The 20,061-nt window shown below is 32.4% G+C and overlaps 1 protein-coding gene across 1 annotated transcript; it reads right to left on the reverse strand.

Moving 5' to 3' along the window:
• Positions 1–570: 570 nt before the first annotated feature.
• On the reverse strand, positions 571–4,297 carry LOC142619688 (putative xyloglucan glycosyltransferase 12). Its single transcript, XM_075792900.1, has 5 exons — positions 2,979–4,297; positions 2,491–2,799; positions 2,081–2,371; positions 1,874–1,987; positions 571–1,720 (listed from the first exon to the last, which is right to left on the reverse strand). The coding sequence occupies exons 1-5, from the start codon at positions 3,825–3,827 to the stop codon at positions 1,082–1,084; spliced, it is 2,202 nt and encodes a 733-aa protein (XP_075649015.1). The 5' UTR covers positions 3,828–4,297; the 3' UTR covers positions 571–1,081.
• Between the last annotated feature and the right edge of the window lie 15,764 nt (positions 4,298–20,061).

Genomic DNA, 20,061 nt, shown 5'->3' on the forward strand with positions numbered 1-20,061 from the left:
ATGTGCTTCCTTCTCTGTGGCTTAATGATCATTCTTGGATATGATATGAGTGTGTGATTAATCACTTCTTGTGTAACTTGATATGACATCAAATCTTTAGCAGATTTTTGAACACTACGTACTGAAACAGATCTACATAAATCATGTGGTTTTTGACAAAATGGCAATACCACTTGAATTTCAAATAATATTTACTTACTGAATATTGATTTCTATCTTCTAATAATGATTTAACACCTAAGCTAACATATCTAGGCTCCTGAAGAAGAGTTTATGATAGTGACTTGTTCCTTGACATTGTCCCCAGATGACCAGAACAACTCAGTTTAAAAAACAAGTTGGGGTAACTTTTGCCACTGCAGTTCTTACCTCTTAAGCTTTCAGGTAGAACATTTTTCTTTTTTCTTTTTTTTTTTTTTTTTGTACTTTCTTTTGGCAGTGGGTTACAACTTAAAGGTGGGAATAAGCAAAGCCTTATATGGTAATTCACATTAAAGTGAAAGAAGACAAACAATGCCATTTAGGAACTTCAGGTAAGAATTGAGTTTACTTTTAGAATAGAAACCCACCTTACACAAGGAATAAATTCCAGTTTCTGCCATTGAAGAAATCAACAAATTCTAACAACATTCTCAAGTAATTAAGTGACATTGAGGGAGGAAAAGAAAGGCACCGAGAGGAGTGCTCCTATTCTGACTTAGAGCTGTAACTAAATAACCTGTTTGATGTTTGAACAACAAATTTTCATACAAAAGAATCGACCCAAAAACAAAAGAATCAAAATAAAAGAAAGTTACAAAAGTAGAAAATGAAAACCTTACATATATTGAAGAGCTTCACCATTTCCTAATGTCACTCTCTTCAACATGCAAGTCAATTCTTCTGTTCATATAACACAATTTCTTCTTGTATTGGGTGGAAACTGATTGTGGGTCTCTGAGGGTGGAGAACAGAAAGTAAGCACTCTCAGCCCTCTACAATTTCCCCATAAGCTGTTCCTGTGGTACTCAGATATCATGGCCACCCATGTTGCTAGTATTTATATCTCCATATATCCCATCGAAGTCCTACTGTATTCTGTTCACTCAACTTGTTCACCAATCAAATCTAAACCAACCAGAAGAAATGATACCCCCTGAAACAGCAGGAAGTAGAAATGGATTCCCTGAGCTGAAAGGAGACTCCTTGCTGAAGCCGTTAGAAGAAGGAAAGCCAATGCTAGCTCCTTTGTATATATCCGGTTATGCTTCTTCTTCTTCTTCTGAGAAGACTTTTGCTCTTGTTGTAGAATTTCCGCCTTCATTTCCTCAAGATTGGACTCTGAGACCCCCCTATGAGGTTTTGGCTGCTGCTCCTTCTCAACCAAGGAGACAAGATCACCCTCAGACGAACGCCCAGATTTCTTAGTAACAACCCACTCATACGCACTTCCAAGCTGGAATAGGCCCGAAATCATGGCATTGAATTTGGTCACTGACATGGTGTTCTCAAAAAGAAGATAAGGAACTATAAAGGGGAAAGATTTTGGGGCTGGAAGGATATTAAGAAAAGACATGGTAGCCGGGATATAACATACAACCCATGCAGGGAGTTGGGCTTCCGGTATGAACATTGTCATGGGGAGAATTATGCAGAAAAGGGTAAATGAATAGAAGGGCAGTATCAACTTTCTAAGGAGAAAGAAGAGAAAGATCATGTTGAATTTCTTCCAAAAACTTATCTGCATCAACCAAAATTGATAACAGTTCGACATTAGCAATCACATTCCACCATGATTTTCAACACATAAAAATTGGACAAGTAGCACACACTAAAGATGCAACAACTATCTAAAGATGAATATATTTACCAAAAAATAAACTATTTAATATACCTTGGCTCTGATAATATCAGGCAAACAAAGTCTAAACAACTGCATAGGTCCAGAATGCCATCTATGTTGTTGTTTCCTGTAAGCTTCATAAGACTCCGGTAATTCACACTGGCACTGAACAAATCAACAGAACAATCACTTCCAAATGAACTATTTCTACACTTAACAAATTCAATAAGATAGACAAGAACGAGGGTAAGTAAGTACCTCGACATCATTGAGGAAAATGAATTTCCATCCTTTAAGATGAGCACGGACAGCAATGTCCATGTCCTCCACAGTGGTCCTCTCTAACCACCCACCAGCATCCTCCAAGGTCTTTATCCTCCACACACCGGCCGTCCCATTAAACCCGAAGAAATTAATGAAAACACCATTTACCTGCTGCTCTACTTCAAAATGGAATGCTAAATTAATGTTTTGCAACCTTGTTAACAGGTTTTCATCCTTGTTCACAAAAGACCACCTTGCCTGAACCAATCCTAATTCCTCATTACCCTGTACAAGGAACTCAATTTAATTACTCCCAATTTACCATAAACCTTAAAAAGCATTACATTACTATGTTTTTTCCTTATCAAGAAATCAATACTGTGATTCAATTTCAAACCAAGTACCTTAAAATGAGGAACAGTTCGTTTCAAGAAATCAGGGTTGGGCTGAAAATCGGCATCGAACATAGCAACAAATTCATAGTCTTTGACATAGCTACAATTCATAGCTGACTTAAGATTGCCAGCCTTGTATCCATCTCTAATCACACGATGCCTGTACACAATGTTGGCACCCTCTTGCTGCCATTTACGCACTTCCTCTTTGATCAACAATTGCGTTGTTGGGTCATCCGAATCATCAAGAACCTGAATCAAAATCTTTGATTTCGGCCACTCTAAATTACACACTGCGGCAATTGATTGCTGATAAACCTGCATCATTTCAAAACCAAAAAAAAAAAAATTAAGACAAAAAAAAAAAAAAAAAAACTCCCATAATTAACAGCTACGACAATAGACTAATCAGGTTCAACCACACGTATTCTTTTTTGGTCCAACATCAATTACTGTCTTATTTTATAAAATGTTTATGGATTAGAGTTAACAACTACCTCTTTTTCATTGCACATGGGGATCTGAACAAGTACCATAGGAAAGTAACCACCTTTCTCACCGGATTCGAGATCTACGAGGTTGTCTTCTTTCAAAACGGGTTGGATCTTCTTGAATCGGATCCAAAAGCAACCCAAACATAGACCTAGCCTATCAATGCTTTGGATTAAGAAGAGCACGATACAAGCATTGGCGAGAAATTGAAGAGGGGGCGCGAGATATTCCACACGAAGCAAAACCCACCGAGAATAAATCCAATCAAACGCGCCCTTAACACCCAATGGTGTTGCCCACAAGGATTGCAACTGGAACTGAAGCAATTTCGGAGCCCCGAAATGCCAGCCTTTGAAGTAAGCCGCTATTTCGAAGGCGAGTAAAATCAGAGACACCCACAAGAACATTCTGATGCAGAAATAGAACCTGGTTTTCACTGCCGGGTTCTCTTTCTCCCTCCCCATTCCCTCCACCGAAGCGTCGTCGTTCTCGTGCTCGTGCTCGTTCTCGTTCTCGTTCTCGTTTTCGACTTCGTCGGAGTCGGTTCGACCCGAAGCGAGACGGCGCCGGATCAAGGCGGCGAGGCCGAACATTGCGGAGGCGATGGAGGTCAAGCAACCGGCGGCACGGTGGGCTTTTAGCATTAGGACCCAAGTGAGCTGCTTGGCGTTTTTGCGTCCTCGGTGGCCTTTGTCTCGGGTCCGACCCGACCCGGGCGAGTCGGTTGTGATGAGAAAATCGTCCTCCGTCGGACCCTCCAGCTCCACCATTGACCAATTCGGATTCTCCATCTTCACCACCACCGGCGTGCCACGGTGGCTCTCTTTCGCCCACCATTGAAACGACGGTGCCATTCTTTCCTTTCTCTCCTTAAGCTCCGATCTCACACAATGAGACCTTTAAAAACACCAACAACAACAACAACAACAAAATAACTCGATCCTACGTAGCGCGTGTGACGACGAGACTACTATATAATATACAAAAACACAAAACAACGTAAAAAAAAATATAATAGAGACAGGTGGAGAAAGAAGAAGCAGATAGCTCAGAGGGGAGCCAAGGTTTGTTGTCTCTTAAATCATGGTGACATTCGGAGAACACTTATACGAGAACGATGTGTCCAAAAAAGCTCACATCCAATTACAGCTTGCAAAAACTGGGGTGACTCTCTCTCTCTCTCCCTGTATCTCTCTCATACACTTCAAAAGTCACCCACACACACAACATAAAAAATAAAAAATAAACATTAAAAAAAAAAAAAAGAGAGAGAGAGAAAGAAAAGCAGACACACAAACTTATATGTGCGTGAATGTGTGTTTATGTTTTTGGCAAAGGGAAAGAGAAAGCGATTGATATAAAAGACGACTGTAGAGAAAGAATGTGGTAAGTGGTAACAGCTCAACACGTCTTTGGAGTTTTTGGATTCCTTAAAAATAAAATAAAATAAAAAGGGAATATTCAATGGAGAATTATTATTTTTTACCATAAACAAAATCAACAATTACGCAGTGAATTTCTACTTAATCTTAATTAATTAACTGATTATTTATATTAACGTGGGTAAATTAGGTGTGGGATTTAAAAGGGTCATGAAGACTAATAAAAACAGGTTTCCGACAATATCACCTACTTTCTTTTGGATTTAATAAATCCAATGACCACACAACAACGTAAGCCCTAGTCTTTTTAATATATATATATATATATATATATATTAGCGTTTACAGTGGGTAAGAAAATAAAAATTTACACAGATTTTTATAAATATTTGAAAACTTCCACCGTGCTTCCGTGGGGTCTACACAAAGAACAAAAAGATAGGCATGATGGGTTTTCTTTTTCTTTTTCTTTTTCTTTTTTTGTTAATTTATTTAATAATTAAATTTTGGAAAATTTTTTACACGAAAAAAAAAAATGAAATAATCACACGGTCTGTAACAACCAACCACGTGACGATGCGGCAAAAAAAAAAAAATGTTTTTTTGGGTTTTGCTTTTTAAAAATATTTTATTATTTTTTTTTTTTAGGGGGGAATATTTAATTATATTAGATTGTTTGATGTGAGGGTGTTAGAATTTGTTGCAGTGAGTGAGGGGTTATCCATAGCTTGGCCGTACCATTTTGTGGAGAGGTTAGAGGTTAGAAGAAACTTTAAAAGCCCTCTTATGTCGGTGGATTAGGATATATGACCAAGTCCCCCTCCCCATAGCTAAAAGGTGGTGCAATCTTTTAAATCTTAATTGGAAGCTCTTCTTTTTTTTTTTTTCTTTTTTGGTTAGTAACTTTTAGCTTTGCTACTACCATTATTATGGCATCATCCACAGTCAACAAATGTCTAGATGTTAGACTCTACCAATTGTAATGAAGTACTCTACCAACTGTAATGAAGTGCTCGACAAAATCTAAGAACACAACTTTGGCATAATTCTGATGCAGCGGAATATGAATAGTAGAAAAAAAATTATGAATTTCACGTGAAAATGAAAAGTAACCACTCTTAATCTAGTATGTTAAAATTATGACAAATAAAAGCATTTTAGTCATCAAATCACTCAAGTAAGAATGAGTTAGATTTCATAGTCTGTTTGTTTCGATATAAAACCACTTATGAATATAGTTTTTTGTATTTTTCTATGATTTGTAGCATAAAAAATATATGTCAAATAAAAATAATTTTTAGTCAATAGAAAATTTTATTAAATATATGACTTACAACTTTATCTTATTTCGATGTTACTACCAAATATAGAAATACGAGATAGTTTTTCAAACTACACATTTAAAAATAAAAAAAAATAAAAACTCATTTTTTAGTATATGTAATGACATTGATGTTTTCTAATCCATTATTGTAAATATCTTACTGATTGTAAACCATTCCTACGTCATTACGTATTTTATCCAATCACCTGTCATTAACTATGTTAAAATCCTATTTATACAAGCATCTTCTTGATTTTCATTTTTAAAATTTAAATAGCCTTTGTAATGTAATACTACAAGTCTTGTCATAAAAAAAAATTATAGAAAATAAAGGGTTCGTTGGATTTACTGCACAGACTTCAATGATTATAATTGTAAAATAGTAGCAAGTGAAAACTCTATTTCTCAAATATTATCCATAATAGAGTAGTATTGTAGACTTGTAGTACTAATGATCTGGCATAGACGATTGACTTATTTATACAATCATGAGATATATACAATCATCTAACTTCTAACATGTGAACAAATCTGACTTAACTAACTCTGTTGTAACTATTCAGCAAAAAAAAAAAACTCTGTTGTAACTAAACTCAATTGCTTGACAATAATATAACTATTTACTAACAACCAAAATTATTTCAATGCTTTTTTTTAATACACGCATAAAAAGAGAGAATAAAATGTCTTGAAGAAACAAATTATTTCAATAATAAGACTAATTGAATGTTGGATGGACCTGCATATAGAGAAATGTTATCTTCACAATATTACCACAACAAATCATAAATAAATAACAAGTTATTATTGACTGTTACGAGTGGATAAAAAATTAATTTAAGTGGTGAATTTATATTAGAATCAGTAATAAATTACCACCTAAGATTTGTTCTAAAATTACTGTAAAAATGATGTAGATGCAACAATTCTTTGTGCATATATGCTATCATTAATTTCACGTAGAAGTACTTGTTTTTCACATCATGGAGAGAATGATTAAGATACTAATTATGGGTAATTACACTATACTCTCTTGAGATTTGAAAAAATGACACTTCACCCAAAACTTGAGAAAAAAAAAAACTTCCCTCCCTTGAGGATTGAAGAAAATAACACCCCACATTCTTTATTTATATCAATAATAGAATATTCCAAATTTCTATAAAATTCTTTTTACTAAAGTTTAACCATAAATAATAAAAATAAATCTGAAAATTTTAGAATAACAAATTAACAATGCAAAGTTTGTCAAGTATCAAAATACTTGTAACAAGAAGTCTCTCTACAACCTGTTGAAAAACTATAAAAAAAAAAAAAAAAAGTTATACCAAATATTTTAAAATACTCTTTAATTAAAATTTTAAATCAATGAATTTTAATTTTGGAATTGAGGATAATTTTGAAAACACATCCTTAAGTAAAGGAATGTAGAAGGAAAAAAAAAATTCTTTCTGATTTAAGGGAAGCAAGCATAATTACCCCACTAATTATGCATGTAATTTGTCATATTGTAATATTAATAGTATCTTTTAACTTTTAAGGGGTTTTTTTTTTTTTTCTTTTTTGGTATTTCTAGTGGTTGCTTTAATGCTTAGCAATACGCGCTGAAGTTGCGGGTGCACCTGAGGTGCTCCCCATTAATTGCTGAAAATAATAAATAGAGAAAATGGAATTGACTAAAATAGCCTTGAATCCACGTCAGCCACCGACAGTTTCAGTCCCTAGGAGATTTTATGGCTAATTCTGGAAAAGAAAATGAGCTGGCGCAAATCCAAAGATAGTGGAAAAGTACTTCCGAGGCCCACGCTACTTACGGTATTGCTTTTTTAATCACCGTTCATTGGTTGTGACTTCTCAAAGCTCTATTACCGCCACCGCAGTGTTTTTTTGTTTGATCAGAGATTGCTTTCTATTTTGATGTGCGGTTGCTGATCATTTTTTGTACACGAGTGTACGGATAGTGAGATGTATGCTAATTTTGACGCTGTAGTAATGAGATATAGCCGTAGTCACGTGAGGAAAGTGAGCGCCGCTTCGAAATTCAAAAAAACCAATTGCTCTCAGCTGTAAAAGCGCGCAATGGATAAGGGGTACAATGGACATTTCACAACACACTTGTGCTGTCTTAGAAAAGTGAGAGAAAACAAATTTAATAAATTTATACTTCCTCCCCCGTATTGATATTGTTGATCCTTCAACTTCATCCTCTTTAAACGAGTTACTCTACTTTTACAAAATTTTCCACAATTTTATTACGTGATGAAAATAAAATTGTGGATTCATGATTTTACCATTCAAGAATTGCCACGTAACAAAGTTGTGGCATTAGACTTACTCTCTTTAAATACCACAAATTTTTTTTTTTTTAGAAACAAATACCACAATATTTTACACAATTTTTGTCACAACTTTCTATATAGCAAGTTATGAGTCATAGAAAAAAAAAAATAGTGGATCCATGTAAGTTCACATGTCCACTATTTGCAACTCACCATGTGGCTAGTTGTTATGTAAAATGTTGCGATAGTAACATTACTCAAAGTTTAAACCCCCTCTTTGGGTACTTGCATAGTGGTTTCGTTGGTCTAAAGCATGATATAAACCCAAAGGACCAATATTCATTCTACCATACTGTCGATCCATGAACTTTTCAAAATATCTTATAGACATAAGGTGAAATAGTTTGGCCAAAAGTTAAAAATGATTTACTAATGTGTGCCTTTAGGGCATACATTAATGAACCATTTTATGAAATTTTGTATGAAAAACGAAAAAGTTATTAATTATTTTGATAATTTTTTCAATTACCCATAAAAACTTCCTCAAAATAGATGCTTAATGTGTGTCATGTGTGCCATACCATTTCCTTTTATAACAAAAACTAGTTCTCCTTTAGAAAGTTCATTAAATAACATACTTTTTTATATATTAAAATATTAAAAGAACATCATTTAATACTTACTTTTTTAAGATGTGCATTATAATTTTTCAACATTACTCTTACTTTTAAGTTGCAGTGGGAAAATGAGTGTTGATTATTTAAATACTATAAATAGTAAGGTATGAAAGTTGTCAATATTATATTCAATAACTATTTAAAAATGCAAGATTTATTTACAGTACTTAGGTACTATTTTTTTAGGAGATGTGTTACGTCCACAACATTTTTACAACAATTTTACAACAAATTATAAGTGGTTAGTTGTTATAGGTTCAAATTTGAATCTAATACTAAGATTACTTTTTTGTCCCAACAATAACAACCAGTAACAACTTGCCACTTAGGATTTGTTGTAAAAATATTGTGGACATATCATTTCTCTTTCTTTAGTTTCCCTTTTAAGATTCTGCCACGTGGTTTTTTCTTAATGGGGTGGGAGTATATTATTCAGTTAAGTAGCCACATAACTCGATCTTAAGAGGGGAATCTACAGAACAACAAGGTACTTTACATAAGTTTTGTCCTTTTAAAAATTACAATATTTTGAGAAATCTTAAAATAGAATAGAAGAGTAAACAACATGAAACACAACGAATCTTTTTTTCCATTATTAGTTTTGGATAGAAAAATAAACAATTTGGAGAGAAAATAAAGTTATTTGCTTTAATTGTTTTTAGTAATCAAATTTTTTAGTAATGTAGAGAGACATGATTGTCATATTATTTGTAAGGACCAAAAATCACGTACAAAACTAACAATAACAGCGTTTTATAACTAAAGGTCCAAAAATAATGAATTTGTAGAGAGAGTATCAACAACAAAGTTTTAGACGTTCTATCTCCCACTTACTAGTATCTCTCCTCTCTTATTTATACCATTTGCCCTTACTATCTTAGCCCTACACCTCTCATCTACTCAACCCTCTTTATTGACACTTGTCCATTCCCTTGTAGTCGGTAATGGAGAGAAACTTTAGCTCTGTGCTTTGTACTGTTCAGGTCATTTCCACATTAATACAACGGATAAAGCTGGTACTCTCTATTCAATGCGGCCAGAACGCTTGGTGTAGAACATTCAATGCAACGTTCATGGTTATCCACCCCCACCTAGATATTTGCAATATACTCCATACATCACCAATCTATCTTTCGTCCTTTTCCAGACCATCCCACTTCATCCTCGGGCCCTTGACTTTTATTCTCCTCTACTCCTTATGCCTTCCAGTATGTCTTCGGGTCTTTAGATCTTCATGTCCTCGGGTCCTCGAGTCCTCACATTATTTATATTAGTACTATTTAAAGGGCTCTCAAACCGTTTAAACCATGGACTCTAAGTTTTGGATATCCCAAAATATCATCTCTTTGCTCACTTACAGATTTTTAATTAAGAAGGACAAATTCATAAAATAAAAAGCTCACAATTTGAAACCCCCCACTAAACCTACGTTCTCAACAGTTTACAATCTCCTTATCTCTTATCATTTTTGAAATTTAAGCAAACGCCATATTTTCCTCCTCGTCTCTTATCATTTTTTTAAAAATTAAACAGACACACTTTATTTATTTCTTTGCTTCTTCTATGTTCTCTTTTATTTTAAACATAAAAATCTCTAGGCACTCAGCTAACTCAAATTCAAATCTGCATTTTAGTGCACGAAAGGAGATGACATAGTGAAAAATTATGATACTAAACCCAAAAAAAAAAAACTCAAGTTTATATTAGACACATTTTCTATAGTTTTTGGATAACTCTACCATGGAGTTCTTAAAATTCCAATAATTCATTCCAAATGCACATCATCAGCATTTTTTTTTAAGTTGTCTATTAAAATATATATATATACATCTACCAATATTTTTGTATTTGTGGCGGGCCAAAATTGGCTAAGTTAGATTTCAACCTTGCACAATTATTTTATAGATATGGAATGCCTATTAACCTTATTTACCATTTTTTTTTTACAAGTCAATATAGTGGTATTGGAATGTGTGCTTGGTATTTACGTAGGTCAAGAAAAGCTGAACAATATACGTCTGGGATTAATATAATAGTGCACCTCGGTCTTAGGCCAAGGTGAAGGTTAATACTTGTTCTTGCATGATAGCAATCACAAAATAATTTAAAAGTAGTATATTTAGTTAGTCATTAATTTTAATGATGTGATATAATTTATAGATTAATCACGAATAAAGGCACTATGTATAATTACAAAAATTTATAGTTTATTGTGCATATTATAAATACCTTTGTATAGTTATAGATTTTTTTTTTTTTGTTGATAAGTTGATAGTTTCAACAATGGGGAAGAGGATTTGAGCCCTAATTCTTCTCAATTCTCATAAAGAATATGAAGTAATACAATTTAACTACAAGATTATTGGCTTGTATAGTTATGGATAGATGCAACCATTTGAGTCATATGTCCTACCAATCCATTATAAAGTGGGTTATTTAATTTTTACCACATCATACGTATTTAGAAAATAATTATTAGTATATTGTAAACAAAATTTAATTACTAACATTTTGACGTATATCTAATTGACAGGGTACCCAAAATTTAACCATTCATTTAACAACAAGCAATTAAGATTTTATAGAAATGATGTAGAACTTAAGTATAGTTCTCTAGTTGTTGTATCTTAAGTTCCTACTTTAAATTCAATAATGTGATTGCATTATCTAGTGAATCATATAGATAAATTTAATGGACTTTTAAAACAAAACTTTGTTTGCATTGCATCAATAAATTTGAATATTGTGTTGATTATTAGAGAAATGCTATGTTTATAACATTTTTACATCAAATGTTATGTGGCAAGTTATTATTGGTTGTTATGGGTGGACAAAAAACTAATTTAAGTCATGAATTCAAATTAAAACTAATAAAACTTTCTACCTATGATTTGTTATAAAAGTATTGTAGATGTAACACTTCTCTTATTATTATCATTAGGGGTGTTCAGCAAACCACATAAACCACAAAAATTGTTCGCAAAATGACATAATTATACCGCAAGTAACAATATACCGCACCGCACCGCATTGCATGGTGTAGTGCGGTTTGCAATTTTATAATAAGAAAAATGTACAAACCGCACTGCACTGCACCCTCTCTATATATTAATATATTTATTTTTGAATATCAAATATATTATTAATAGTTTAATAACCCTAGTTAAAAAAAAGTATAATAACCCTAAAAAGTGTTGATTAGGAAAGTCAGTCCAAAAAAGAAAAAAAGAAAAACTAACTTAATAGTTTAAAATTTTGGCCCAAAACAAATGGAAAGATTAGTTTTGAGCTAAGCAAGAAAAACTCAAAATTTGGAAAATAGACTGGCTTCAAACTGCATCTTATACATCGCACTGCATATATGACTACAAAAATGAGATGCGATGCGGTTATGGTTTTGGCTAAATTCTAAACTATACTGCACCACACATGTGATAGCAAAAATAAGGTACGGTGTAGTGCGGTACTAAAAATAGCTCAAAATTGCACTTCACTACACCATGAACACCCCTAATTATCATGATAGATGAGAAACCCAAGGCATAGTAACGAAAATTTGACACATAGGAAGAATTTTAATTGTAATTTATGATATAATTCATTGTTCTAATGAGAATTTATAGTAATTATTTAGTAATTTTATATTTTTCTCTTATTTATTGTATATAGAAAATAGGTGATACTTTTTCTTTTCACTTAACCGTGGATTGCATTAATTAAATTTAAAAAAAAACAATTATCATTTTATAAAAATAAAAATCATCAATTATGAGAGAGAGAGTACCAATTGTATATTATGGGAATACACACTAATTTAAGGGACAAAATAAAAAAGACCATAATAAGTTAATAACACATCAACAAATGGGATAGGATTCCTCGGAGGTCTTTGATACGGTACGTAAGACTGTAAAAAGCGCCAGACAACAGCCAAATCAGGAACCGCACGTGATGAGCGGCAATATGAAACGTGTGACAACGATGGGGCATAAGATTAAGACACGTGGACAAAGACGTGGTCCCTTGGTCAGACATTTAAATAACAGGCTGTCTACCACAACACAAAGCCGGCAAGTCCTGTTATTGTTGTCGTGCTCGCAGGTATTTGCGCGCAATCTCCGGTACATAGAGCCACCTCAACACATTTTAGCCATTATCTACTTTTCAATTTTCTTAATTTAAAAAAAAATTATTAAACACAATTTTTAATAATAAATTGTATTTTTATTTTTATTTTTTATAGACCTATGTTATTTGTTCCTTATGATAGCTTTTTATTATTAGACAAAGACACTAGTCTATTTTTAGTAAAAACGGAGATTAAATCTCAAATTTTTTATTTAATTATTAAAAATTTACTAGTTGAATTAACTGAATTTTATAATAATAAATTATAAATGATTACGAAACTTTGATATTTTTATTATAGAAGTGACTACACAATATACGTACTATGATTGGAGTTTTTGTTTTTTATTATTTTTTTTAAGAGTTAAAGTTAAACTATGATTGGTGTTGGACTCCACTTTATATTCCACACTTTTGGACTGCGGGGTTTAAATTAATATTATTGATGTTATTGAAAATTGATTCTATGCTTTTTATAAAATTGATGATGAGGAGGATTATTATTTTTTATTTGAAGTGTAATATAATTTAATTAGATGCTTCCCCTTTTATCTATTCTTGGGGCAAACTTATATATGCGAATTTTATTTGGACAGCTTGACTTTTGTGATTAAATAGATTTTGACCTCACACGTTTCTCTCATTAGTCTGAGTTTTGGCCAAAAATTTCAAAGTAAACTCCATCAAATAGTTTCTAATTTGAGTCTTGATCGATATTTTTGAACTAAGGGCAATTTATGGTTCATAAACAAAGCAGTATTTGAGAGAAAGACAAAAAAAGAAAAAAAGAAAAAAGAAGAAGGATGAAATAAAAGCAATATTAATATTAAGGTTAAGACTTAAGAGTCTTGTGAGTTAGTGATTCAAAGTTTGGCAAAAGAGGCTACACAGAACTAGATCAAGCTAACATTGACCTCATTTACTTTTGGCAGTTCCAAGAAAACATAATGACTTAGTAATATTGCCCAATTTATCCATCAAGGGAGGAAAATTTGAGTATGAATCAACCTAATTCATTTATTGTAAGAAAACAAAAGTAATGTATTTATAGACAACATAAAGATGCAATACTTTTGTCTTAAAGTATTTTCACTATTACATATTGAATTCAAGATCCAGGAGAGATATAAGTGTCACCTAAATTATAACAACTTAAAATAAGTTTATGATAATTTGATAGTTGAGATTGAAGAACTTGGAACCTTAGATGTTTTCATTGGAAAGACAAGAAAGTGTCCTGTTAAATTAAAAAACTTTTGACAACAATTTACAACAGTTGCTAAAAAATTAGTTTTATAATAAAATCCAAACTAGTCCAATCACTTATTTATGCCCAAATTTTTTTATCCTATTTTCTTAATACTCAAAGCTCAAATCATTCTTTCCAATTAAAAAATACCTATAATTATAATATATATAAATTAAATAAACATTGCAAAAGGTAATTTTTTTCACAAATTAATGAAATTACTAATAAAAGGCAAAATGACAAATTACAAATACATAAAAAAAAAAAAAGTAAGTAATTGACAGCAGAATAAAAAATAAATAAAAAATGTTGTTGGTGGTCTCTCTTGCAGGGGCGTCATCGTCATATTCCTTTGCTTCTTGCACTCGCCTTTTACTCCCTAATAGTCTAGCTGCTTCTCTTCTGTATTCTGTGATTTTGTTTATTAGGTTAATGTGACAACTAACTACTGACTTGAGCCCTAAGGTTTTATTTTTTTTTTTTTTTTCAATTTGAACTAGGGCTATTAGGCTGATCTATTTATCACATTATTTTTTACCAGATTGGGCCATTTGGGCTTCATTTAAAGGCTCGAAATAAGAATTTTTTTCGAATTTTCCTTTATATCACAAAATTTTTAGTATCACTATTGAATCAAGATCCCACACAAATTTTACTTTAGTAGAAGTTCTAGAAAGATCCATGACGTTTTTGGGATATAGGATCTTAGGATCTGAATCAAATACTAATAATCATGATTTGATCCACTCATTCTGTCTCTATGATCACATTATCTCACCTCACAATTATCAATTCACCATCATCTTATTAATTCATGCTAGGTGGTAGCACAAATAATACATGTGCCAATTTAAACCGGTTAATGTATTTTGCGGTTATCATGTATGTCTTTTGTGGGGGTGATAAGTCCAGGAGTATATATTGGACCAGAGGCCCAATTCGAGAATATTAGGTAGTCTGAGGACGGACAAATATCTTCCTAAGAATCCGTGTTGGTAAGTTAAGAAATCGTCTGATCATGATCGTCCAAGAAGGTGGTCTGAGGATGAATACTTCCTTGGCTAAGCAAAACTGAGGTCGGAAGGTACAACCTGCCACCCAGAAGCAACGTTCTAGGAAATCCTGCAGGTAAGGATATACATCGTAAGAGCACTAAACGGGAAAATGCTATGAAATATCTAGGAGAAAGCTGCTACTACCGTATTGAATGCTCTGCAGTTAACTCTTTAGTCGCATTAATGAGAAGGTTATGTCTGTGCAGCAGTGTGCAGCTTTACAGCTACTTCCAAAAGTTTCAGGGAGGTGCTGATGGGACAAGTATACATACTAACAATCTGATCCATATGTGGAGAGTAAAGAGAGGAGGAAGGATGGTATAAAAGGCAGAGAAAACTGTAGAATGAAGGATCGAAAAAGAAGGAGAGAAAAACATTGTAGACTAAGGAACAATATTTGTAATCTGTTATTAAGTGAGGGAGACATATAAAGAAGAGCTAGCCTCCTCGGACTCAATTCGAGGAAGATTTATCCTATTAAACTTGTTTTTATTTTGATCTTGGCCTATTATAATTGGTATACAAACTTGTCAAAACTTAGATTTCAAATACACACTCTTTACAAATTTATTGTATTGGGTTCTTTGAGACTATTCTCTCCTTATTTTGGGCTTAGGTATAAATTATGTCCTTACATTTTTTTTTCTCTCTCTCTCAAAAAAAAATTATTAAAAAAAAAAAAGTTGAGACGGCAGAACTTTCATCAATAACTTATTTATATCCAAGTCAATAATTTTGAAGGAGAAAAATGAAAAGTAGCGTGCAACTTAAAATCAACGATCACATCAACATTACAACATTAGAATTTGAAATCGAACTTATTTTTGCAAGTTGCACATATATGATTGTCACACACACAAAAAATTGACGTGTTTCTTGCGTCAGTGATAATAACAGCAACTCCATATTACTAAGTGCAAACTCTAAAGTCTAGAGAAAGTTTAAAGTATTTTTTAGTGGTGCAAAACAAAGTGCAAACTATTTGGCAAAGACAAAACTGTGTTTTTCTTTTGACTAAGATTAATATTATAATGAGATTCATGGATGACAGCTCTGTTCTCTTATGATTGCTTTTCCATTGGAACATAGAGAATTATAGAAGTTTCGTGTGCATTCACACACCAAAAAAAAATAAAAAAATATATATATATATATTTGGGTTTCAATTAACTTAACCTGTAAAGCTTTTTATGGTTGAATAAAAGATATGGAAGTTCAATTCTCGCATAAATGACAAACCAATTGATTCCTTGGTTTAATAATAAAAAACTATTATTGAGAGCGAATGCTATAAATTGAAATTCTCTCAAATTATTATTTTTTATTTATAAAAAAAGAAAAAGAAAAGAACAGAACAGGTAGGTCCAATGGGGCATCTTTATTACATAATCAAAAGAGTTAGGTGAATAGGTGTGAATTACAAACCAGTGGTCTATTTTATGGTCTTAATCCCATAATTATCAATCTCATGGTGCTCGTACAGGTGTATGGTTAATTTAAGTTTTCCAATAGTATTAATTTACATTTAATTAGTTCTTATACGATGATTAGTGACTTTGTAGTCTGGAAACGTGTATTTTGGGCCCAGCCAAGCCAGCTCAGTTAAAAGTTACCGACGCCACGCTTTTTCGAATTTTGAATTGTTAATACACTAATTTTAAACACACCTTAGGTTTAATGTAAAGGGAACAATTAGCTAGTTTGAAGTGCAGGAGAGATAATTGTGTTTGCTCATGAAGAATTCTGAAAAATTGTGCATAGACATTAATACCAAAATTTAATTTCAAATTTTGTTATTATATCTATTTTCTACTATATTACTAAAAATAGTAAAGATTTTTTTTAAAGAAGAAAATAAATAGTAAAGATTAAGTTGAACTTAATAGATTAATTAACCATCACCTAATTAGACGAGTTGGTACCTCCCCATGCTATAAGAGTTTGGGGGCATGTTTATTCTAGCAAAAAAAGAAAAAAAGAAAAAAAGAAGAACTTTAGTTGATTTTAATTGCAAGAAACTGCAATAGAAATGGAAATTAGGTTTTTCAAATTGCAAGAAATTGTCAATTAATTAAGGAGTTTAAGAAAAAGCCTCAACACTCAACTGAATAAAAATGAAAGAGAAAGCTGGAGCTCTCTAATGTGCTGTGTCAATACCTTTACGTGAGAGAGAGATGCATTGCATATTTGTTTCGAAAAATTATGATTTTTTTTTTGTTGTTGATAAATTCCAAAAATTATGATTGAATGTAATCTATTTTTAGGTACCAAAACATTTAATTGTAGTTGTAAGTGCACAATTTGTACCCGGACCCAAACGCGTGATAATCTCAGGCCCAAAGAGCTTTATGCAATAAAATTTGTAGAACGTGGGCTTGAAATCTAGGTTTTATGGATATTGGACAACAGATAGGCGGGCTAGATTGCCACTGTTTACACAATCAATGGATAAGAATAACAGAAATTCTCCTCGGATATAAGCCGAGGGTGGCTTGTATTGCCTCTCTTTCCTTTAACAATAAATTACAATTGAAGAAGAACCCTCCTTTTTCATTCTCTTTTTCCTTTTATATCACTCTCCCTCTTCCCTTCACCTTCCACGTGTAACACAAATCAATGATTCAGATCTTTTTCTTTCTCCACCGCCCTCTGGAAGTCTTCAAATAACAGCTATAAGGCTAATTGGTACTGTTCCGATGTCGTTTTCCCATTAATGCGGCCAGAGAGGTAGGTGCAGAGTCTTTAATGCAGTGGTAACAGCTTTTCCCCTTGATATTTCTCATACGTTCTTTCTCTCTATAACAGCATGAAACATATCTTTACCCACCAAATTTTCCAAAATTCTCTCCCCTAAACATCATGACGTGTCATACCATCTTTATTGGACTCAGCTGAGGAGATGCCTCTCCTCGGACTACATCATCAACCTTTCCAACAAAAATTGACTTGTGGGCCTCAAAGGCTCTGCTCGGACAGGCTTACACCACCAATATCAGGTCCAAGGCCCAAATACGTGTTTTAACCATTTTACCCCCACAGTAGTAACTAGTAATGATAAGATGATCTAATTAAAAAAATGAATGAGGTGGTTATCTCGACTTTCATATTGAATGTTATGAATAAATAATTTGTTACCAATTTTTTTTTTATAAAAAAATTAAAAAAACACTTAGTATGCGTTTGACAGATTATTTTTGCCAATTTATTTTACTATCCAACTTATTTTTGTTACTATTCGTAGGCCCCACTGTACTTTTTTGTATTATTCATGAATCCCACTGTATTATTTCAACTAAATTATATTTTTATTTACAGTACTTTCAATATATATATATATATATATATATATATATATATTTTAATTTCAGCAAAATAAACGAATTTCAGTACAAAATTAGATTACACGTGTAAATGAGATATATGATTTGTCGGTGGCTGCACTTGAGCACGAAATATAAGTTTGTGCATGCTTAAACGCATCCAAAATTCGTTGAATAATTTGCAGCATTTTCTTTCGTATCTAGATATATAAAAGTCATTGTAAAAGTGCTAGTCTTTCTATCTTTTATGTCAAAAAAAAGAAAAAAAAAGAAAAGAAAAAGTGCTAGTCTTGGAAACTTCTATCATGTCCGTTTTTCATGCTCGGTGGCTGCACTTGAGCACGAAATATAAGTTTGTGCATGCTTAAAGCCTTAAACGCGTCTAAAATTCTTTGAATAATTTGCAGCATTTTCTTTTGTATCTAGATATATAAAAGTCATTGTAAAAGTTCTAGTCTTTCTATCTTTTATGTCAAAAAAAAAAAAAAAAGTGCTAGTCTTGGAAACTTCTATCATGTCCGTTTTTCATTCTCTCAGTTTTATTTTTTTGACTTTCTTGGGTGTCCGAGACCAATCCCATAGATGTTTGAATTTCTACGGTTTACTTTTGCATTAATTTTTTTTTAAAAAAACTCTTTTTTCATCTTCTTTCTCGTGTTTATTACGAATTGATTTATATTTATGTCACGTGTACATGTGTGCACCGACACAAGAAATTAAAATCAAGTACACAATAGATTGGTTTATACAAGCCAAGCATAAAGGAGCATATGCTTGTTTGCAGTCCAAGCCAAATTTACACTAAAATGGAAACATCTTTGGGAGCTGCATAGGAAAATTAACTAATAGAAAAGAAAACCCAACTCCATTTTCCATTGCTTCTTCTATCTCTAAGAGTTAAGACCAAACCCAAGTAATCTTATACCTGAATTTCATGTTTCAACCAAAGACTTGCTTCGGTTGAAACATGAAATTAAGGTATAAGATTACTTGGTTTGGTCTTAACTCCAAACCAAGGTATAAGATTACTTGCTTCAACTTGTAGTTAGTAGAATCAGCAACATGTGGAACTGTTGTGAAATACATGGTGTTCATCAAGTTCACCTAACATTTGCTTGAACTCACTTTATTAATTGTATAAATTAATCGACGTCAAATTATATATTAGAATGAATTAGTATGCTTGTTTATTAAGAAGGTATCTTATATATCAGATATATACATCATTCCTCTCATAATACATAGATCTCACATAGTTGTATGATTCACATTTTGTGAATTGAGGAGATGCAATGTGTATGTCTAATGCATAAGATAAGTATTGCTAGATACTCTTTGTATTGGAATCAAAATTTCATTCTATTTGTACAATAAGATTAAATCCGTTGTTTATAACTTTTTTTTGGATAGTTTACCTAAGAGAATTGAGTTATAAGTCTAGCCACCTAAGGAAGGTTAGTGAGAGAGGAGAGCATTACAATTACATTTAAGAGTTAAGACCTCACTTAGATAGATCAACGGATCTGTTAGGATAGTGACTAATCCAACTTGTTGAAAATAAGCATCCTGTAGAAATACCTTACTGAGATATGTACTTAACTAGCATATCAATTTCCCAAGGCATTTATATATGGTTAAAGAGTTCATAGTAAAGTTTTGCTTCACCTTCAAATG

Source organism: Castanea sativa, chromosome 12 (genome assembly GCF_040712315.1).
Source record: "Castanea sativa cultivar Marrone di Chiusa Pesio chromosome 12, ASM4071231v1".
Lineage (NCBI taxonomy): Eukaryota > Viridiplantae > Streptophyta > Magnoliopsida > Fagales > Fagaceae > Castanea > Castanea sativa.

Coding starts and splice junctions, on each gene's coding strand:
- LOC142619688 (XM_075792900.1), bottom strand. CDS start 3,827: ATGGCACCGTCGTTTCAATGGTGGGCGAAAGAGAGCCACCGTGGCACG. Junction 1,988..2,080: donor TTTTCCTCAATGATGTCGAG/GTACTTACTTAC, acceptor TGATTTGTTCAG/TGCCAGTGTGAATTACCGGA. Junction 1,721..1,873: donor CTGATATTATCAGAGCCAAG/GTATATTAAATA, acceptor TGGTTGATGCAG/ATAAGTTTTTGGAAGAAATT.